We start from the raw sequence: 22019 nt of genomic DNA on the forward strand, positions 1-22019 counted from the left end.
TGAATGGTGAAATAAGCCTCATGGGTAAAAAGAGTGAGAAGTAGCAAGAATGTTAGTTTCTCTATACCTATATGAAATAGAACAACAAACCTCTTGCAATTGCTTTAAGTGGGGTGGGGAGGGGTTGAGCGGGAGAGACAATGGGGGCAATGTAATTAAAGTACAATATAAACCTAATCAGAATTGTCACTATGAATCCCCCCTCCCGTACAGCGAATATATCTTCATAAAAATTTATTTTAAAAAAGAATGTTAAGTTTCTCATATCCCATGACACTATGGTCTGAGTATCTGTGTATCTCTAAAATTCATATGTTGAAACCTAATCCTGAATGTTACAGTATTAAGAGGTGGGTCCTTTTGGAAGGTACTTAAGTCATGAGGGAAGAGCCCCCATCAATGGGATTCGTGCTCTTATAAAAGAGGTTTGTCTCTTCTACCATGTTGAGGACACAGCTAGAAAACATCATTTATGAGGAATCGTTCCTCATCAGCTACCAAATCCACCAGTGTCTTGATTTTTAGATTCCCAGCCTCCAAAACTGTGAGCAAAAAAATTTCCCTTGATTGTAAGCTATTCACTCTAAGGTATTTTGTTATAGCAGCCTGAATGCACAAAGACATCTTGCCTCATAACACTGTACTCTTATCAGGGACTCTGGTGGCCAAAGAAGGTTATATAAATATGGACTGCATCTGCTTCTGGTTTGTGTGGCTACCTTATTTCAGCCAAGTTTCTAGATCCATGGATAAATAAGCCAGGAAATGAACTTTACCATACAGGCATGTGTAAATGAGGAAGCCCTTCCTACCAACTAATAGTAAATCTGAAATTGTGCAGAAAGCTAACATTTATGTTATAATCTGCGTGAAGAAAATGAATTAGCAGAAAGGTAGTCACTCAGCATCTAAAGAATAGGGACCCAAAGAAAAGAACTTTGCCAATGCTTATCCAATCCTGCCCAATGGAGTAAAACATTATCTAACAGACACAAGTATTTTGGCAGCCACAGAAATACTCTGCGAGGAAAGCAGAAATGATTATGGTATCTATTTCATAAAGTTTTTTGAAAATCAAGTGAGTTGATATAGGCAAAGTGCTTAGGCTAGTGCCAATACATACTCTAATTCAGTAGGCATCAATTATTAATATTTTCTAATACCAAAGACTACCTTTGGCCTGATTTTATATTCAGTCGGCAACATTCTATTAATTCTGATTTTTTTTTGGTGGTATTGGGGTTTGAACTCAGGGCTTATGCACTTGCTAGTCAGGCACTCTACAACTTAAACCATGCCTGCAGCAATTCTGATTTTTCTTGGTAGTTTAATAATACTAAAAGGTAAGTGACTTATAAGTGAACTTAAGAATTCAATCAGGGCTTGGTGCATGGCTCAAGTAGTAGAACACCTGCCTAGCTAGCTTAAGACTCTGAGTTCAAACCCCAGTACCACAAAAAAAAACCTAATTCAAATCAAAACTAAGCTTCTAGATCTTCATTAATTTAAGACCAGATTTTGAATGGAGGATATATAGATCCAGGAGGTATTTATGATTATCACTAATGACTAGGCTGATGGTGGAATTTAATGCTTGGGAGACAGAGATGCTGGCTGAAGTCAGTCCCATACAACAAAAAAACTGTCTTACCCAAAATGTTCATAGTGCTTGAATTGATAAACACTGCCCTAGACTACAATGATTCCTAGACTACAAAGTACTTACCTCCAAAGCCTAGACACCAGCTGAACAACCCGGGATTTTAGCTAAGTATAATGCCCCATAGTTTTCATAACTATCTACAATTTCATATATACAGATCATTCTGTCTGCTGTCACCAGAGAACTCTACCAATTGAACAAATGGTATAGGCCAGAAGAACCTCTGCAGTTTCTAAAATTGGGTCATTGATTCCAAATAAATTCCGCTCTCAACATTCCAAAAGGGTCAGGATACATGAAACTAGAAAGATCCCTCAAAGAAAAGACTGTCTAAGGCTTATGTAAATCCATAGCAAATAACTGGCCTAGCATACTCACATTGGTGAGATCTTCAAAAGCTGATCTCTGTTTGATTGTCCCTTGGGGTGAAGGTGGAGATATTTCTGCATGGTAATTCTCTCCCGTCTGAAAAAGTAAGAGGTAAGTAAGTATATCCAATTGTGAACAGTCCCTTCAGGAATTTCTGGTCATCTTCAGGGCTCGTGAAAATGCTACAATCTCCAAGTAACTGGAAAAACATGTAATAAACCCCATAAGCTACCACAAAAGGATATTTTTACACTCAGGGCTTCTTATAAAGTCCCCAAAGGAGACAGTAACTGATGATGGGGCAAGACTATGAAGAGACAAGATGACCTTCAGTGAAACTCTCACAATGAGCACAATAACTTGATGAAGCTAACTTTTTCCCTTCCTCCTCTCATATTTATGGTTGTCCTAAACAAGATTAACCACCACTACTGCAGCTAGGCATTCTTTTTAACATGGGTAATTTTAGGTAAATCAATTCAATAATTTAGCAAATATTTAAGTGTCCCTTACATTAAAGTAGCTTATTTAAGACATTTCCAATACGGATAATAATGTACAAACCTAGATACTCATCCAGAATCAGCTCTTTACTAATTGTTGTCCTTGGACAAGTCACTTAATCTCTAAGCTTCAATTTTCTTATCAGTAAAATCAGAATGATAAACTATCTTAAAGAGTGCTTAAGATTAAAAAAGAGAATACATTTTTTAAAAGTCTGTATAAACTGTGAATGAACAGGAATAGTAATTTTTTATAGCAGTACTGGGCTTTGAATTCAGGGCTCTGCACTTGCTAGACAGGCACTCTACCATTTGAACCATATCCTCAGACCTCAGAAATAGCATTTTTAAAGTATCTAACATGACTATAAGACTTATAGGGACTCAACTGGTCAGGAGGCAGAGACTAGGAGGACTGCAATTTGAGATCAGGGCAAAAAAGTTAAAAGACCCAATATCAATCAATAAGCTGGGTGGCGTAGTGCATGCCAGTGATCCTAGCTACACTGAAGGCCATAGGTAGGAAGATCGAAGTCTGAGGCTAGCCCCAGGCAAAAATGAGAGACCCTACCTGAAAAATAAAGCAAAAAAGGGGCTATGACTCAAGTGGTAGAGGGCCTGCTTAGCAAGTATGAGGTCCTGAGTTCAAACCCCCATACTGTCAAAAGTAAAACTCACAGGGAAAATTTTGTATTTTAAGGACAGAGTTTGTTAATACAGATTAATTTCTAATTAATATTTGCTATTAGGGAAGGATGTGGAAGAGAAAGAGGGAGAGGAGAGAGGAGGAAGGTGAATATTCTAGAGCAGTGAAGTTTTCTTTCTAGGTATCTGTGCATGCCTTTCCCCACTCCCAAATGAGTAACATCATCTCTATGCGTTAAAAGTTAGGGCAAATCAAACTTGTAGGGCTCTTCTATACCCTAAAGCTTTTATTTGGTGAAAGCCTTCCCTTATGAAATTCTGAAAATAAACCCAGTCTTACCTATATCAGAATTCTTACAATGTGAAGCAGGACAGTAGGGTCTGACCATTTGCTGTACTCTCTAGGTATACCACAAGGAGTGCATGGTATAGTGATCAGAAATTTTAGGGAATGAGGCTCATGATATAAAAGACCATACCAGCGTAATAAGAAAATCCTGAAAGAACTGAGAAGCATTACTTCTAATAAGTTATTAATCTTTTATCTTGTCCATGAAAAAATAATCCAGTAGAAATAATCTGCAAAGCATACAACATTATTTTCTCACAAAATAGCTAAGAAACTGTCAACTTGTTATCCAATTCCTACTTAATATTACTGGTAGAAACAATCTGCCCAAAATAAAATTAACAGTGGAAACTGAATTCAATTAAACTTTTATTTGCAAAACTTGCTCCAAAAAGGTTGGGTTTGGAAAAAGAAATGCAGCACAAAACTTACAATGTCAGAATTCTAATCAGAAATTTTGATATGGACAAAAATACCTTCATCGAGGTATTAAATTTTTCCTGATAAATTTACATGGAAAAAAATCTGACTCCTCCATGAAAACCACTTTAATAAAACAAAAGTGAAAGTGACTAGAAAATGTTAATCTGCACTGAGAGAAAACCAGTAAGGTTTTTTTTTAGGTGGGTGGGGCAGGGGGGTGCTATTGAATTAAGGACCTTAAGCATGCTATGCAAGCACTATACCACTGAGCTACATGCTCAGTCCAATTAAGGAAATTAGAGTGGCCTAATGTTTGCTCCAGGAAATACTGTCTTGGTGACAATTCATCATTACTAGTATAATTCTGATTAAAATATATATGATGATGAACACAGAACATTTCAGGGTCAGGATGACAATGTTAAACTATCCATAAAGTCAAAACACCAGAGTTAAAATGTATTCACATTCTTTAAATACAAGTTGAGTGAGTATAACTTACCCAAAATGCTTGAGACTACAAGTGTCTTAGGTTTCATACTTTTTTCAGATTTTGGAGTATTTACATACATATAATGAGATATCTTGGATATGGGATCTAGGTTTAAATATTGAATTAAAAAAATAATGGGACATTAATGTGAAAGGAGGACCATTTGGAAGGGATCAATGAGAGAGGAAAGGGGAAAGGAAAGGGTACTGAGGGGAAAAGATCATTGAAGTAGGGTACATGTATATATTCGAAGACAGCATAATGAAACCCACCAAAACACTGTTTGAGAAAGGGGGGGGCAAATAGGAATATAATGAAGGGGGTGAACTTATTAAAAGTATACTGTACACACGTATGGAATTACCACAATAAAACCCTCTTGTATTAATGTATACTACTTCAAAATATTAATAAAACTATTTTAAAATACTAAATTCATTTATATTTCAAATATACTTTATATGCATAGCCTGAAGATAATTTTATACAGCCTTTTTAGTGTGTCTGCATTTTGAATAAGACTCCATCACGTGAGGTCAAGTTTCAGACTTTGCAGCATTTCAAAAATAGGGATATTTAACCTGTATTTGTTAAAAAAAAAAGAGGAGGATAATACATTAGCTAATGTAATCTTCACACTCTCCCCAGAATGTACTCTCCTGGTAGTATGCTTGGAGTTGGAAAGAGTACAGACATGATAGTTAATGAAAACTGAGTATTATTTGATTGTGAAACATGTAGAAGGCAGTGTACATTTGAGCCATGTATTTATGGGAAAGAATAATTCACACTTTCTCTCCAGGTTCATTTTTTTTATTCAGTGCTGGGGATAGAACCTAGGTCCTTGCACTTGTTAGGCAAGCACTCCACCATTAAGCCACATCCCCAGGCCTTCACCCAGTTCTTAGTTTCTAGTATTATCCAATTACAAGGGCTGCCACCCCTTCCAAATTATTCAGAGTAATCCAAACATATGCCTAATAATCCAGACAGTGCCTAAGCCAATGAAGAAAGAAACTATATAAGACACTATTGGGAAAGACAGATTGCTCTAACCTTTTTGGACTGCTCATCATCACTGGGCACAATTTTGCTGGACTGAAAGTTCTTAGTCTCTGGTTTGGAGATTTGGGGTGGTAGTGGCAGTGGCATCTCTTACAGATTCAGCAATGTCTTGTCCAAAGCAAGGCTGCAATCAGAAAGGAATATTTTTAAACACTATTGACCAGAAACATCACAGAATCCTCTGAAAACTATTGAGTAAATTCAGTCTCTCTATAGCATTCCTAGGAGAAAACATACTTTGAAGTTCAGTAGACATGGGTTCAAATTTTGGTTCTATCACAATTAACCTTGGGCAAATGACTTAAACTCCCTGGGATTCAGTTACCTCATCTATAAAGTAGAAATAAGTATACCTACCTCTAAAGGGTGTTGTTCAAATTAAATGAGATACTCTAGGTAAAAAGTCCAGCACAGAAAGACCTGTGCAAATTCCAAGATGGCGGCTAGAGGGAGGAAGCAGAAAGTGTACCTCCTAAAGTAAAATCTTGGAGAGACACTGGAGATTCACCTTACAGGAAAAACCACTGAGAAAAGGCAAAACTTTGACTTCTCCACACCTCCAGCCTGCGCAGAGCATCTCTACTTCACATTAAAGGGAGAAAACAGCAGGGCTCCTGCGCCGCTGCCAGATGCCAGTGCCTAGATAGCTTGGGAAGACGCGGACCACAAGGTGAGCTAAGCGGTATGTGTTACTCCCACAGACTACCCTGGGCCAGATCAGCATAGCCCCCTGGACAGACCAACCCTCACCCGGGGAAAAAAGAAAAACTGAATAATAAACAATAACAAAACAAAAAGACATGTAGTGAAGAGGGTGGGGCGCCCTGAGCGCCAAATGGTGGGGAGGGGAATCCCTCCCAGAACTGTAAATAAACAACCTGGGCCACAGAAGGCAGGAGCAGCGGCACACGCCCAGCAACCAGGAGCAAGAAAGCTTGTAAAAGTGGTGGTGGGAGGAAAATTCCAGAGGAGAGAGGTGAAGACCCACTTCCCACGTGAGCTGTAAATAAACACACGGGCCTGAGAAAACAGGTGCAGTGTCACCTCTCCCAGTGTGCTTGGAAAGGGGAAAGCTTGTAGCAGAGGCTCACGCACAGGAGAACTCTGAGTAAACAAAGCCTGTGGGGCCAGGTGAGTGTTAAGCTCACTCCAGAGATCTGCATAAATAAAGCATCCAGCAACAGCAGGCTGACAGCAGCCGGCAGGCAAGCCACAGCCGCAGATACCATTCACAGAACTGTCTCCAGACTCTTTGTTTTTTCTCTCCCTACCTTTGATGAGACAACAACCAAACTATACCTGCGTGCTAAAACACTTACTGAAACTGCACTGCATTTGAATTTAGGACACTTTGTGGGGGGTTTTTTGTTGTTTTATGCGGTTTTGTTTCATTTTGAATTTTCCAGTCTTTTTCCCCTTTGAAGACAGAACCACAGAACTACTTCTGAGGCACCATCTCCAAGAATGGAGGCTGAGGGACGAACACCAAAATTATTAAGACTGAAACTTTATTGCATTTGAACTTGGAATTTTTTTTTCTTTTATTTATTTTATTTGTTTTTATTTTTTTAATTTTTTATTTTTTTCATTTATTTATTTTTTATTTATATATATTTTTTTTTCAATCCTCTCTCTGTCTCTCTAATGCCTGTTCAGCTTATGGTTGATTAGTACACTATCTCTCCCTGTTTATATCTTTGAAACTTTTTTTGTTTCTTTATTTTGTTTTTTTCTACTTCTTTATTTGTTTTTCCCTTTTCCTTTAACTTCTTTGCTTTCCATCTCCTCTCACCCTTCCATTCTGAATATCACCAGTGCTATTATTACAAACTAGAAAATACTTAATGGCACACAGTACAGGGAAAATAACAACATCAAGGGCAATGACGGGAAGACAGAAAAAACAGGGAAACCAGTTTCCCCACAGCAAAACATTAGGACAGGAACCAGAGGGAAATGAAGAAAACAGATACTAAGATCCAGACTCCAACAAAATGAAGATAAACTATGCCAAAGAACGCAATGAAACCCACAAGAATACTCTAAAAGAAGAAATACTACAGGTAATCAATGAGAATTTTATAGAGATGGCACTGCATATGGTCAACCAAAATGTACAGGAGACACCCAAGAAATTCCAAGACAACAAAAATAGAGAATTTGAAAAAGCACAAGAAGAAATAAAGGAAACCATAGAAGCACTGTATAAACACCAAAGTGAAAAAAAGAACACGATTAATAAAGACATAAATGAACTCAGGACAAAAATAGACAACATTAAAGAGGAACGACCCAGGATATGGAAAACCTCAGAAAAAAGAATGTTACAGAATGGTAAAACAAAATGGAAGGCCAATCCAGCACAACAGAACAAACAGAAAACAGAATCTCAGAACTCGAAGACGAAATGGTAATTAAAGGAAAAACCGAAGAACTATTAAACAACTCAAGACCTGTGAAAAGAAAATGCAAGAACTCACCGACTCCATCAAAAGACCAAACCTGAGAATCATGGGCATTGAAGAAGGAGAAGAGGTGCAAGCAAAGGGAATGCGTAATATATTCAACAAAATAATAACAGAAAATTTCCAAATCTAGAGAAAGCTATTCCCATACAGATGCAAGAGGCCTCCAGAACACCAAACAGACCAGATCAAAATAGAACTACCCCACGACATATCATCATCAAAACAACAAGTTCAGAAACTAGGGAAAGAATATTGAAGTCTGTAAGAGAGAAAAAACAAATAACATACAAAGGTAAACCCATCAAAATCACAGCACACTTCTCAACAGAAACATTAAAAGCAAGAAGAGCTTGGGGAGAGATCTTCCGGGCACTGAACGAAGATAACTTCAACCCCAGGATACTCTACCCAGCAAAACTATCATTCAAAATAGATGGAGCAATAAAAGTCTTCCATGATAAGCAGACACTAAAACAATATGTGACCACAAAGCCACCACTACAAAAGATTCTTCAAGGGATTCTTCACACAGAAAGTGAAACTCAACATAACCATGAAAGGACAGGCAGCACCAAACTACAGGAAAAGGAAAAGCAAGAAAGTAGAGAGTAACCTCAACTTAGGTACACAAATCAAACCTTCAAACAACTAAGACAACTAAATGACAGGAATCATCATATACCTATCAGTACTAACACTTAATGTTAATGGACTTAATTCACCCATCAAAAGGCACCGTTTGACGAAATGAATTAAAAAGGAAGATCCAACAATTTGTTGCTTACAGGAGACCCATCTCACCGACCGAAATAAGCACAGGCTTAGGATGAAGGGCTGGAAGAAGATTTACCAAGCCAATGGCCCCTGAAAACAGGCAGGAATAGCAATACTTATCTCTGACAAAGTAGACTTCAAACCTACATTGATCAAATGAGATAAAGAAGGACATTCCATACTGATAAAAGGGGAAATAGACCAAAAGGAAATAACAATTATCAACCTATATGAACCATATGTCAATGCACCAATTACATCAAACATACCCTGAAAGACCTAAAAGCATATATTAACTCCAACACAGTGGTTTTGGGAGACTTTAATACCCCAATATCATCAATAGACAGATCATCCAAACAAAAAAATCAATAAAGAATTTCAAGATGTAAAATATACAATAGACCAAATGGACCTACTTGATGTCTACAGAACATTTCATCCAACTTCTACACAATATACATTCTTCTCAGCAGTCCATAGAACCTTCTCCAAAATAGATCATATCCTAGGGTACGAAGCAAGCCTCAGCAAATATAAGAAAACAGAAATTATACCATACATACTATCTGATCACAATGCAATAAAACTAGAACTCAACAACAAAAGTAAAGACAAAAAACATGCAAACAACAGAAATTGAATAACTCATTACTTAATGAACAATGGGTCATTGATGAAATAAAAGAGGAAATTAAAAAGTTCCTGGAAGTCAATGAAAATGAAAACACAACCTACCGGAACCCATGGGACACACCAAAGGCAGTCCTGAGAGGAAAGTTTATAGCCATGAGTGCATATATTAAAAAGACTGAAAGATCCAAAATCAATGACCTAATGATACATCTCAAACTCCTAGAAAAACAAGAACAAGCAAATCCCAAAACAAATAGAAGGAGAGAAATAATAAAAATAAGAGCTGACAATAGAAGAAGGGGACCAGGAACTAGAGAAAAGGTTAGATCAAAAACAATTAACCAAAAAGGTAACACACATGCACAGGAAATTAATGTGAGTCAACTCCCAGTATAGCTATCCTTATCTCAACTAGCAAAAATCATTGTTCCTTCCTATTATTGCTTATACTCTCTCTTCAACAAAATTAGAGACAAGGGCAAATAGTTTCTGCCGGGTAGCAAGGGGCTTGGGGGGAAGAGGGAGGGGGCGGGGTGAACTATAGGCCAATCTCCTTAATGAACATTGATGCAAAAATCCTCAACAAAATAATGGCAAACCGAATTCAACAACACATCAAAAAGATGATTCACCATGACCAAGTAGGCTTCATCCCAGGAATGCAGGGGTGGTTCAACACACGAAAACCAATAAACGTAATAAACCACATTAAAAGAAGCAAAGACAAAAACCACTTGATCATCTCAATAGATGCAGAAAAAGCTTTTAATAAGATCCAACACCATGTCATGATAAAAGCTCTAAGAAAACTAGGAATAGAAGGAAAGTACCTCAACATTATAAAAGCTATATATGACAAACCTACAGCCAGCATTATACTTAACGGAGAAAAACTGAAACCATTCCTTCTAAAATCAGGAACTAGAGAAGGATGCCCACTATCTCCACTCCTATTCAACATAGTACTGGAATTCTTACCCAGAGCAATTAGGCAAGAAGAAGGAATGAAAGGAATACAAATAGGTAAAAAAAAGTGTCAAAATATCCCTATTTGCAGACAACATGATCCTATACCTTAAAGACCCAAAAACCTCTACTCAAAAGCTCCTAGACACCATCAATAGCTATAGCAAGGTAGCAGGATATAAAATCAACATAGAAAAATCATTACCATTTCTATACACTAATAATGAACAAACTGAAAAAGCATATATGAAAACAATTCCATTTACAATAGCCTCAAAAAAAATCAAATACCCAGAGAAACTAAAGCAGATACCTTAAAAGCAACTGAGGCCAATAGGAAAAGGGGACCAGGAACTAGAGAAAAGGTTAGATCAAAAAGAATTAACCTAGAAGGTAACACACATGCACAGGAAATTAATGTGAGTCAACTCCCTGTATAGCTATCCTTATCTCAACCAGCAAAACCCCTTGTTCCTTCCTATTATTGCTCATACTGTCGATACAAAAAAATTGGAAATAAGGGCAAAATAGTTTCTGCTGGGTATTGAGGGGGTGGGGGGAGAGGGAGGAGGCAGAGTGGGTGGTAAGGGAGGAGGTGGGGGCAGGGGGGAGAAATGACCCAAGCCTTGTATGCACATATGAATAATAAAATAATAATAAAAATAAAAATAAATACCTAGGTGTAAACCTAACAAAGGATGTAAACGACCTCTACAAGGAAAACTATAAACTTCTGAAGAAAGAGATTGTGGAAGACTATAGAAAGTGGACAGATCTCCCATGCTCATGGATTGGTAGAACCAACATAGTAAAAATGTCTATACTCCCAAAAGTAATCTACATGTTTAATGCAATTCCCATCAAAATTCCAATGACATTCATTAAAGAGATTGAAAAATCTACTGTTAAATTTATATGGAAACAGAGGAAGCCACGAATAGCCAAGACAATACTCAGTCAAAAGAACAATGCTGGAGGTATCACGATACCCGAATTCAAACTATATTACAAAGCAATAACAATAAAAATGGTATGGTACTGGCACTAAAACAGACATGAAGACCAGTGGAACAGAATAGAGGACCCAGATATGAAGCCACAAAACTATAACCAACTTGTCTTTGACAAAGGTGCTAAAAATATACAATGGAGAAAAGACAGCCTCTTCAACAAAAACTGCTGGGAAAACTGGTTAGCAGTCTGCAAAAAACTGAAACTAGATCCATGTATATCACCCTATACCAATATTAACTGAAAATGAATCAAGGATCTTAATACCAGATTATAAACTCTAAAGTTGGTACAGGAAAGAGTAGGAAATACTCTGGAATTAGTAGGTGTAGGTAAGAACTTTCTCAATGGAACCCCAGCAGCACAGCAATTAAGAGATAGCATAGATAAATGGGACCTCATAAAACTAAAAAGCTTCTGTTCATCAAAAGAAATGGTCTCTAAACTGAAGAGAACACCCACAGAGTGGGAGAAAATATTTGCCAGCTATGCATCAGACAAAGGACTGATAACCAGAATATATAGGGAACTTAAAAAACTAAATTCTCCCAAAACTAATGAACCAATAAAGAAATGGGCAACTGAACTAAACAGAACTTTCTCAAAAGAAGAATTTCAAATGGCCAAAAAACACATGAAAAATGCTCACCATCTCTAGCAATAAAGGAAATGCAAATTAAAACCACACTAAGATTCCACCTCACCCCTGTTAGAATAGCCATCACTAGCAACACCACCAACAACAGGTGTTGGCGAGGATGCAGGAAAAAGGAACCCTGTTACACTGTTGGTGGGAATGTAAACTAGTACAACCACTCTGGAAAAAAATTTGGAGGCTACTTAAAGAACTAAACATTGATCTACCATATGATCCAGCAATACCACTCTTGGGGATATACCCAAAAGACTGTGACACACATTACTCCAGAGGCACCTGCACACCCATGTTTATTGCAGCACTATTCACAAAAGCCAAGTTATGGAAACAGCCAAGATGCCCCACTACTGATGAATGGATCAAGAAAATGTGGTATTTATACACAATGGAATTTTATGCAGCCATGAAGAAGAAGGAAATGTTATCACTTGCTGGTAAATGGATGGAATTGGAGAACATCATTCTGAGTGAGGTTAGCCTGTCCCAAAAGACCAAAAATCGTATGTTCCCTCATATGCGGACATTAGATCAAGGGCAAACACAAGGGGATTGGACTTTGATCACAAGATAAAAGCAAGTGCACACAAGGGAGATATGAGGATAGGTGAGATACCTAAAAAAACTAGATAGCATTTGTTGCCCTCAATGCAGAGAAACTAAAGCAGATACCTTAAAAGCAACTGAGGCCAATAGGAGAAGGGGACCAGGAACTACAGAAAAGGTTAGATCAAGAAGAATTAACCTGGAAGGTAAAACACATGCACAGGAAATCAATGTGAGTCAACTCCCTGTATAGCTATCCTTATCTCAACTAGCAAAAACCCTTGTTCCTTCCTATTATTGCTTATACTCTCTCTTCAACAAAATTAGAGATAAGGGCAAAATAGTTTCTGCCAGGTATTGAGTGGGTGGGGGGGAGGGAGTGGGTGGGTGTTAGGGGAGTGCGTCGGGGGAGGGGTGTAAATGACCCAAACATTGTATGCACATATGAATAAAAAAATAGAGACCTGTGTGTTTGCATCTAAAAAAAAAAAAAGTCCAGCACAGTACTTGCCATCCTCCCTAGTCACTGGGACTGTGGCTGAGCTTCTGGTTTAGGCTTAGCAACACTGGACACAAATCACATAAGAGTTTTGCCTTGAAAACAATCAAATACATGACAGCTTATATAGTATGGAGGCTACCTGGCAGAGTTAATGTTCTTTAAATTTCTTGCCACAGAAATTATAAAATACAAAAGAATATCTGTACACACACATGTATGCATTGTAGACCAGACAGTATTCAAAAGCTGCATTCAATCAGAAGAGACTGTAATCATATTTTGGGTACCTAGTAGGGGAAAAATTCAAAAGATAGTAAGAAACTATATTATTAAAAATAATTTGTCATAAGAATTTAACAATCATACAAATGTTTTCTCTCACATGTAGAATCTAGACCTAAAACATGAATGACACAAGTATAAAATGGGAGACTATTTGGGAGTGGGAGCCAGCAGGAGTGGGAGGGGTGAAAAGAGAGAGTGAAGGAGATATGAGCCATTATATCCCTTAGGAGAAACCTACTTTTGCCTATCTCAGTGTAAAAATGGGGAACAAAGTCTATTACTGAAAATTCTTTTAGTGTGTTAATCCTCAGTAGTTAAAATACACATATATGTCTCATAAGAAAATATATTATTAAAAGTAATAACTTTGGATACACAGGAGATCCTTTCCACTCAAATACTACTGCCCTTCTAGCCCCACCCACATTCAATTTTAAGTCCATTTGACAAATAGGTTTCCCTTAGAAAGACTCTAAAAGCAATGCAACAAACAACTCTGTGTAATGAAAGCTTTAGGCAAGAGACAAAAATAAAACATGGATTTATTTATATGCACAATGTGATGGTATTAGGAGATGGAAAGTGATTAAGTGGTAAGGGTAGAGCCCTTATGAATGGGATTAGTGCCCTTATAAAAGACCTAAGCTCTCCTGCCCCTTTCTACCACATGAAGAAACAAGATGTCCAACTATGAACCAGGAAGTGGAGCCTTAGAAGACACCAAATCTGCTGACCCTTCGATCTTGGACTTCTCAGCCTCTAGAACTATGAGAAATGTTTATTGTTTAAGCCATCCAATCTGTGACACTTTGTTATATCAGCCCAAACTAAGACAGTACTATAAACAACAGAAAGTCTGGAGAGGATGAAGGCTTCACAGAAGAGGTAAAATCTGATCTGAACTTAAATGACAAAGAGGTTCACAAACAGACTAGGAAAAAAAAGCCCAAGATTAGAGAGAAGTGTGAATATGCAGAATTCAGGGACATTCCAGTTGCCTGGAATATGGATGGAACATAAGGAGTATAGTTGGAAGCGGTTTGAGCAGAGCTGAAAAGTTAGGCTGGAGCCAGGCTGTTTGGAGAGAAAAACTGTTGCTTGAGTAAAAAGCTTATGAAAGGAGAAAGGATGATTTGAGTTTTGTTTTGGACAGAGACATATTAAACATGCTGTACATAAGGGAAGGCTAGTACAAGTATGTGCCTTTATATTTATTACTTCAGTTAAGGCTCGTAACAAAACTGAGGTTCGCAGATTAGGTAAGTGACTTACGACCCCAAAATTATTAAGCAACATAGATCACCAAGCTGTTTCCAGGACTCGTTCTAAAATACTATGAAAGGCTCTTATGTGGAGAGTAAAATGGGCACAGGTTTTAGAATCTGAGCAATTAAGTTCCTAAGTCAGCTAACTTATCTCTCTGAGCCTCAGTTTCCTAATTTGCCAAACATCAATTGAAGAGGAGTCATGCAGCTCAAATATAAATCTGTATGTACAAAGCACACATGGTAGACACTTAATACATGGTACATCCTACTCTCCTCTTCCCTCAAATCTAAACCTATTTTCTGTTATTTTTATTTATTCATTTATTCACATGTGCATACATTGTTTGGGCTATTTTTCCCCCTTACCCTCTCCCTCTCCCCCCCACCTCCCCTCGCTTCCAGGCAGAACCAGTTCTGCCCTTATCTCTAATTTTGTTGGAGAGTAGAACTAAGCAATAATAAGAAAGACAAAGCGTTTTTGCTAGTTGAGATAAAGATAGCTATACAGAAAGATTCCTAGCATTGCTTCCATGTACAAATGTGTTACAACCGAAGTTGATTCATCTCAAACTCATCTTTTCACTAGTTCCTGATCCCCTTCTCATATTGACCTCTGTCGCTTTAAGGTTTCTGTATAAGTTCCTCTGCAATGGGGACATCAAACACTCTCATGTTTTGGCTAAACCTATTTTCCATCTCATCTCAACCCTCAAAACTCAGCCAAGCAGCAATAAAGCTAAATTGGGTGCAACTATCCTTACCTACACTATATGAAAACTGCTTACACCACTACAATTATCCATGCATCATATCGTATCATATCCATGCTGACCAAAAATTCATGTTTGGAAACCTTTACCTTTCAAAGCAAAAGAAGAAATCTGGAGTCAACAGGCTAGAAAACTCCCAGCTGATGACATCATGAACTAAACCTCAGAGAAAATAAAGCTATTCAGATGATGGTCATATACCACATTCATTATCCAGAACACTAAACACCTGCTTTAGGGACACATACACTGACTTAGGTAACTAATTTCTCTGCCACTGGGGTAGATAGAAGAGGAAGGGAGGAGACTGACACCACCAAAAACATTCTTTCACAAAAGGACACTCAAATTCTACAACCTACAAACCTTCAGGCCTTAATTAGACAAGAAAATTAGAATCCTTTCCCCCTTTAGACTTTCTATCTCCCCTGCATACACACTAATAATTGCTTGGAGGCTCCACTGGGCATCCTAGGGTGGTGCTCAAACCCACACAGGGGCACCAGAGAGAAGCTGATCAAAACAATCTACAGGAAGGAGTAACAACTCCATTTTATATATAAAGGCAGGTTACATGTAGCAAGGCACTGGAGAAAGAACACAGCACGGTGTTAAAGCAGCAATGGACTAAGAAGGATACCTAGGGCCTGGTTCCCAGCTGGCTGGGTGATACTGGCCAATCTAAGCCTTGCTTCCCCCACCTAATAAAATGAGGCAATGGGACCAAAGCCTCCTCCATATTCAAAGTGTGGCCAAAGGAGCTGCAACCTTAGCATCACCTGGGAACTTGTTAGCAATGCAAAATCTCAGGCCCCAAGCTAGGGCTACCAAATCTGAATACGCAAATTAACAACATCCCCAGGTAATTTGAATGCACTTTAAAATTGAAAAGGCACTGCTCTGGGGTCTTTTCAACCTCAGGGCTTGAGTCTTAAGTATCTTAGCAGAAGGCAATAGGAAAGCCAAAGCTGAAGACAGTTGAAGAAGAGAGCCAATAGAGATAAAAGAGATAACAAGGGAGAGGACAAGTTTCCATTCTTCAATTTGTAATTTGAAAGACATCCTTCGAAGTAGCATTATCTGACTTAAAAATACATCTGATCCCACAGCACTTGTGGATGAAATCAATCCTGGACACTTTCACTTGTGAAAGACGTTTTATAAAAGTACTCTGATTCAGGTATGTGTACTGGTCACTACACCTAAATTCTGGAACCCAGTCTGCTTTCCCATCGCACCCCCTAACACACTCTCTCTGCCCAACCTTGTACAGGATTCACAGAAGACTACTGACAGGAGGAAATAAAGGCTTCGTTGCAGGGACTTTGCGCATCCCAGCAAGAAAAGATAGCATATAACAAGGGGGTGGAGTAACACCCAAGAACCAAACAGGCTGACAGTACAAGCCCAAAGGCACCTACCTCACACCGAGATTGAGGATGTAACAGGCAAGACCTCAGATGCACCTCTAGACCAGGAGAGACCAGGGAAAAGAAGGGAGATCTGTATCATGGGACCAGAGTCCTTCTCAATCTGACCTGTGCTGTCTCCAACAGGCCTAGTAGATTTTAAAAACTACAACCCCAGGAGGGAGCACAGTGGTGATTGGCTGTCAGGGGGCCCAATCAGTGGGCACAGTTATGATGCTCCCCTAACAAAAAGTGGAGCAGATGGAAGTGGGAGTGAGAAGGGGGATGAGGGGAGATGTGGGTGGGGGGGTAGTAGTTTTAAATTAAACTCCTTGGATAACGGACTTCACATTGGGGCACAATTTTGAGTACAACTGGTTGAAGCAGAGTAGGATGACAAGCTGGGAGTAATGGGTCTCTCTAAAGACTCATTTTCATCTAAATCCTGCTGGAGGATGGGGAGAAAAAAACAGGTGAATACTGTAATGTCATTAAGCCAATTAAAACATTAATATTAAAAACCCCTTATAGTTTCAAATATTAACTCCTGCAAGGCTTCAGAAATGGCCTTGTTAGGGGAGCAAGGCAGAAGTTATTGCCCCTATTTGATGAATGAGCACCTGAAGTGCAAGGGAGCTAATAGAGGTTAAGATTAAGTCAGCACTAGCTCCGTGCTAATTGATATAAATTCTGATTGCTTTAAATCCTGGCCAAAAAGATAGATACTTTGTTATTTCCATTTTACAGATGAGGAAAATGTAGCTTGCTAACTGTCTAGTATCACAAAGATACACTGAGGCAGAGCAGCTCTACAATCCAGTCTCATTAATTTCATTTATATATTAAATCAATTATTTAACAAACATTCAATTAGCACCAGCTTTGGCTGAGAACTAGAAAAAATATATAGGAGAAATTGACAAACAGCTTGCAGAATTTATAACTAACCCTGTCCTGTCCTCTGAAGAAACAAAGACAAAATGGAGATGCCAGGAATAAAATCTAGGACTTACTGCATATACAAGCAAGTACTCTACCACTGTACCACATCCCTACCTTTATTAATTTGCTCAGGCTCCTTTTAGTCTTATAACCTCTACATTAAAGATATTCATATGATCCCAGGTCCTCTCTTCTTAAAAGCTCCCTGGGTTATCTTATCCAGATCCATGACTTTGAATATAATCTAAAAGAAGGTCATAAATCCCAGACTCATAAGTGCAAATAACTACTCCACATCTCCACTTAAACAGCTAATAGATACTTCAAACTCAACATGTTCAACAAAAGAACTCTTAATTATCAACCCCTCCCCAAACCTGATCCTTTCTCATGACCCCCCACTTCAGAAATTGATACTACATCAAATTTGTTACTTAAGCCAGAAACCTGGGATCATCTTTGATTCAAACTCCTTTCCATCACATTACCCTCCAATACCCAATCCTTCAGCAAGTCCTATTGATTCTACCTCAAAATTTATCTCATATTCACCCACTTCTTTCCATCTCTACCACCAACTAGCCTATCATTTGGCTTACTGTCAAAACCCTCAAACCGTTCTCCCCCTCTTCAATCCTACTCCTTCAATAAAAATACAACACAACATAGTGTCATGTCCCTCTTTTGCTTCAATGGTTTCCCATAGAACTTAAAACCCAATCTCCTTACCCTGGTCTACAAGGTCCCTCACATCAATCTCATCTCATACCACTCTGTTACTCACTCCACTTCAGCCATAATGTATTCTTTCAAAGCTTTAAATATACCAAATGCCCTCTCCTTGGGCACTATGTACATGATGTTCCTGCTACTGTTCCTGTGGAACACTCTTCTCTTCACTTTTTAAATACCTTTTTCTCAAGATTCAAGTCTCAGCTTAAATGTCCCCTCTACAGAGGAGGCCTTTCCCAAATATCATCTAAAGGAGGATTCTCCTCCCACTCCATTGTGATACTCTACCTCAATATTTTACTCTTTTTAGAGTATTGTCACTATTTATAATTCTTTACTCAGGAATGAGACGTACATAAAGGCAAGACCCATGTAAATTATGTTCTATCTCCAATGATTAGCACTAAAAATAGTAAACATTTTTCAATTGCTTACTGTATGTTTCACACTGTTCTAATACAACAATCTTAAGAGATATTAATACCACATTTTGCAGATGAGGAACATGAAGCATAAAAAAGTTTAGTAATTTGCACAAGATCACACAGCTAGTAAGTGATCAGTTTGGGATTTAAACTCAAAGAAGTCTGATTCCAGAGACTAAACATACAACCATGGCCCCCACACTGCCTCCTTGAGAGTGGGAAAATATTTGTCAACTAAGTAAACACAATCTTACTTTAAGGGTCATCACTGTGGACAACTGTATCCCACTGGGATGCCCTATAAAAGCAATGCAATGTTAATATGATTCACTATAAGTCTTCTTTAGTCAAGAGATGAAAAGGTCCATTCACCACAAATCAATAGCAACAAAAAAATAACAAAAGTAATTTCACTTTTCCTATTTCTTTCTAGCTTTTCATTTAAAAAAATGTTACTGAGTAAAAATTTTGATTTTTTTCCAAGAAAAATTTACTTTTCCTTCAGCCTTCGTACGAAGGCTTCGTACGAAGGCTTGACTTAGTCTTTCCTATGAATATCAGCCCAAGAAAAACACAAGAAACAGGACTCTACTATGTTTCATTCAACATTCCCCTGATCCCAGATATACACTATTTCATAAACTGTCCTTTCTCTTTAGCCCTCCTCATACTCCTATATTAAAATGTGATAGAAAAGATAATTATTTATCTTGCTTTTACATGAAAATGTATTCTAGATGAATACATGATTTAAATGTGAAAATGAAACTATGGAAAAACTAGACAAAATATGAAAGAATACCTTTACAATCTCAGGAAAAACTCTTTCTGAATAGGACAAAAAATTTAGTAGCTGAACATTTTTAACTTTCTGTATGGCAAAACAACATATAAAAACAAAATAGGTTTAAAATTTTAATAACAAGCTAGTAAAAACAATGGCAATACAAATGACAAAGAAAAAATTTCTAAAATGTACAATGAGAACTATATGATCAATAAGAAAAAAATTTAAACTGCCCATCAAGAAGAGTTATTGCTGAGGACATGGCTCAAGTGGTAAAGCACCTGCCTAGCAAGCGCAAGACCCTGAGTTCAAACCCCAATATGAACAAAAATAAAGGTTGGTATGAAAAAGAACAATTGGAGAAGAAATACAAATAGTAAAAATGAGAACTATCCAATGTCAGTAAAAATAAATACAGATTAAAACAACAATGAATTTTTGTTTAGGACATAGACAAGAGTTTAATAGGTTGATAACTTCTGATGGTAAAGGGGTAGAAAAACAGACACTTTTGTTCACTGTTAATGAGAATAAAAAAACTGCCATTAACTTTGAGAGGAAGGGTTATTTGAAAATATATTAAGTTTTAAGTGCTTGAATCTTTTAACCCATAGATTCTAATTCTGGTACTCTTTCCTAAAATACTTGCTCCAAGAAATGAGGTTTAAAGTTTCCAAATTTAGAAGAGACAAATGTACAGATTCAAGGGCTTTTTCAGATTAAAGAAGTTAAGTGTGTCCCATTTATATTGCAGCATTATTCACAACAGCCAAGCTTTGGAAACTGCCCAGATGCCCCATGACTGACAAACTGACGAAGAAAATATGGTACAGATACACAATGGGGTTTTATTCAGCCATAAAGAACAATGAAATTATGTTGTCTGCAGGTAAACAGATAGAATTGGAGAACATCATGTTAAGCAACATGAGCCTGGCTCAAAAAGTCAAAGGTCACATGTTTTCCTCCATATGTGGAAGTTAGAACTATAAGTTAAATGTATATATACATATATGATCACACATATAAATATATATATATATAGTGACAGAACAAAATTGTATTACTGAGTCTGTATAATGGAACTATGGGAAGCAGAAGACATAAAGAAAAATTTAGAGAATGAAAAATATTGAAACAACCCATCTACATATGAATATAATATAATGTACTGTACAGTAAGTTGTTGACTATTAGGGGAGTATGGTGACAGCAAATGGACGGGAGGGGATTAATTTGATAAAAGCACAATATATAAAGGCCTAAAGTGCCAAGGTGAAACCCCCTTGGACTATCAATATACACTTTTTAAAAAATGGACAGGAGAGTAAAACAGGTATTTTCCAGTAAAACAGGCACCAGTGGGAGGGAGGTGGGAATAAGGAAAGGGTGAATAAGGATGTATATATTTTGTACTCACATATGAAAATAGAATAATGAAACCTGTTGAAATTGTTCAAGAAGTGGGGAGGAGGGAAGAGGATGAAAGATGGAGGAGGTATATCTAACTAAGATACATTGTAAGCATATATATGTAAACATCACAATGTACCCCCCCACAACTATTATATGCAAATAAAAATTAAGATGGAGAAAAAGAAGTCATGTGTGGGCTGGGGATGTAGCTCAAGCGGTAGAGTACTTGCCAAGCCTCAGCAAGGCTCTGGGTTTAATCCCCAGTACTGCAAAAAGAGAAAGTAGTTAAGTGAATCTTAAACAGGACAAAAGTAAAGAAACTCACACAAAAATACATCATAATAGGAAAATTAATAACAAAGAAAAATCTCAAAAGTAGTGAGTGATGACACCTTTCTAATAGAAGGAAAAAAAACTGAATGACAATGGATTTCTCATCATAACCATGCAGCCAGAAACTAAAAGTAAAGAGCTGTCACCTCAAAAACATATATCCAAGAATAAATCTTTCAGGAGTGAAGGGGAAATCAGGACATTCTCAGATGAAGGAAAGCTAAGAGAATATTTTCAACAGCAAACCTACCCTAAAAGAATAGAAAGTTTAGGCCAGGCCCAGTGGCTCAAGCCTATAATTCTATCTGCTCCACTGCTAGAGATCCTGAAGATGCAGGTTCCATGCCAAACCAGGCAAAGAGATCCCCGAGACAACATCCCATGCAATGGCTGGACGTGGTGGGCATCCCAGCAAAGCAGACAAGCACAAATATGAGTACCTTGGTTCAGGCTGGCCCAGGGATAAAGCAAGACCAACTTTCAGAAGTAATCAACACAAAAAGAGCTGGCAGAGTGGCTCTAGTGGTAGACTGCCTGAGCAACAAGCATGAGACCTTGAGGTTCACTCCAGTATCCACAAAGTA

General features: G+C 37.8%; 1 protein-coding gene across 3 annotated transcripts in view; it reads right to left on the reverse strand.

Annotated features, from left to right (window-relative positions):
• Window positions 1–22019, reverse strand: part of Ccnb3 (cyclin B3) — a 73926-nt gene that overhangs the window by 44119 nt on the left and 7788 nt on the right. For all 3 annotated transcript variants that reach the window (XM_074062617.1, XM_074062619.1, XM_074062616.1), the window contains exons 2-3: window positions 5502–5634; window positions 2042–2128 (exon numbers count right to left, since the gene is read on the reverse strand). In XM_074062617.1, the coding sequence (XP_073918718.1) occupies window positions 2042–2128; window positions 5502–5597 (183 nt within the window). In that variant the 5' untranslated portion in view covers window positions 5598–5634. The remainder of the gene's footprint in view (window positions 1–2041; window positions 2129–5501; window positions 5635–22019) is intronic.

The sequence above is a fragment of the Castor canadensis genome, chromosome X (assembly GCF_047511655.1).
Source record: "Castor canadensis chromosome X, mCasCan1.hap1v2, whole genome shotgun sequence".
NCBI lineage: Eukaryota > Metazoa > Chordata > Mammalia > Rodentia > Castoridae > Castor > Castor canadensis.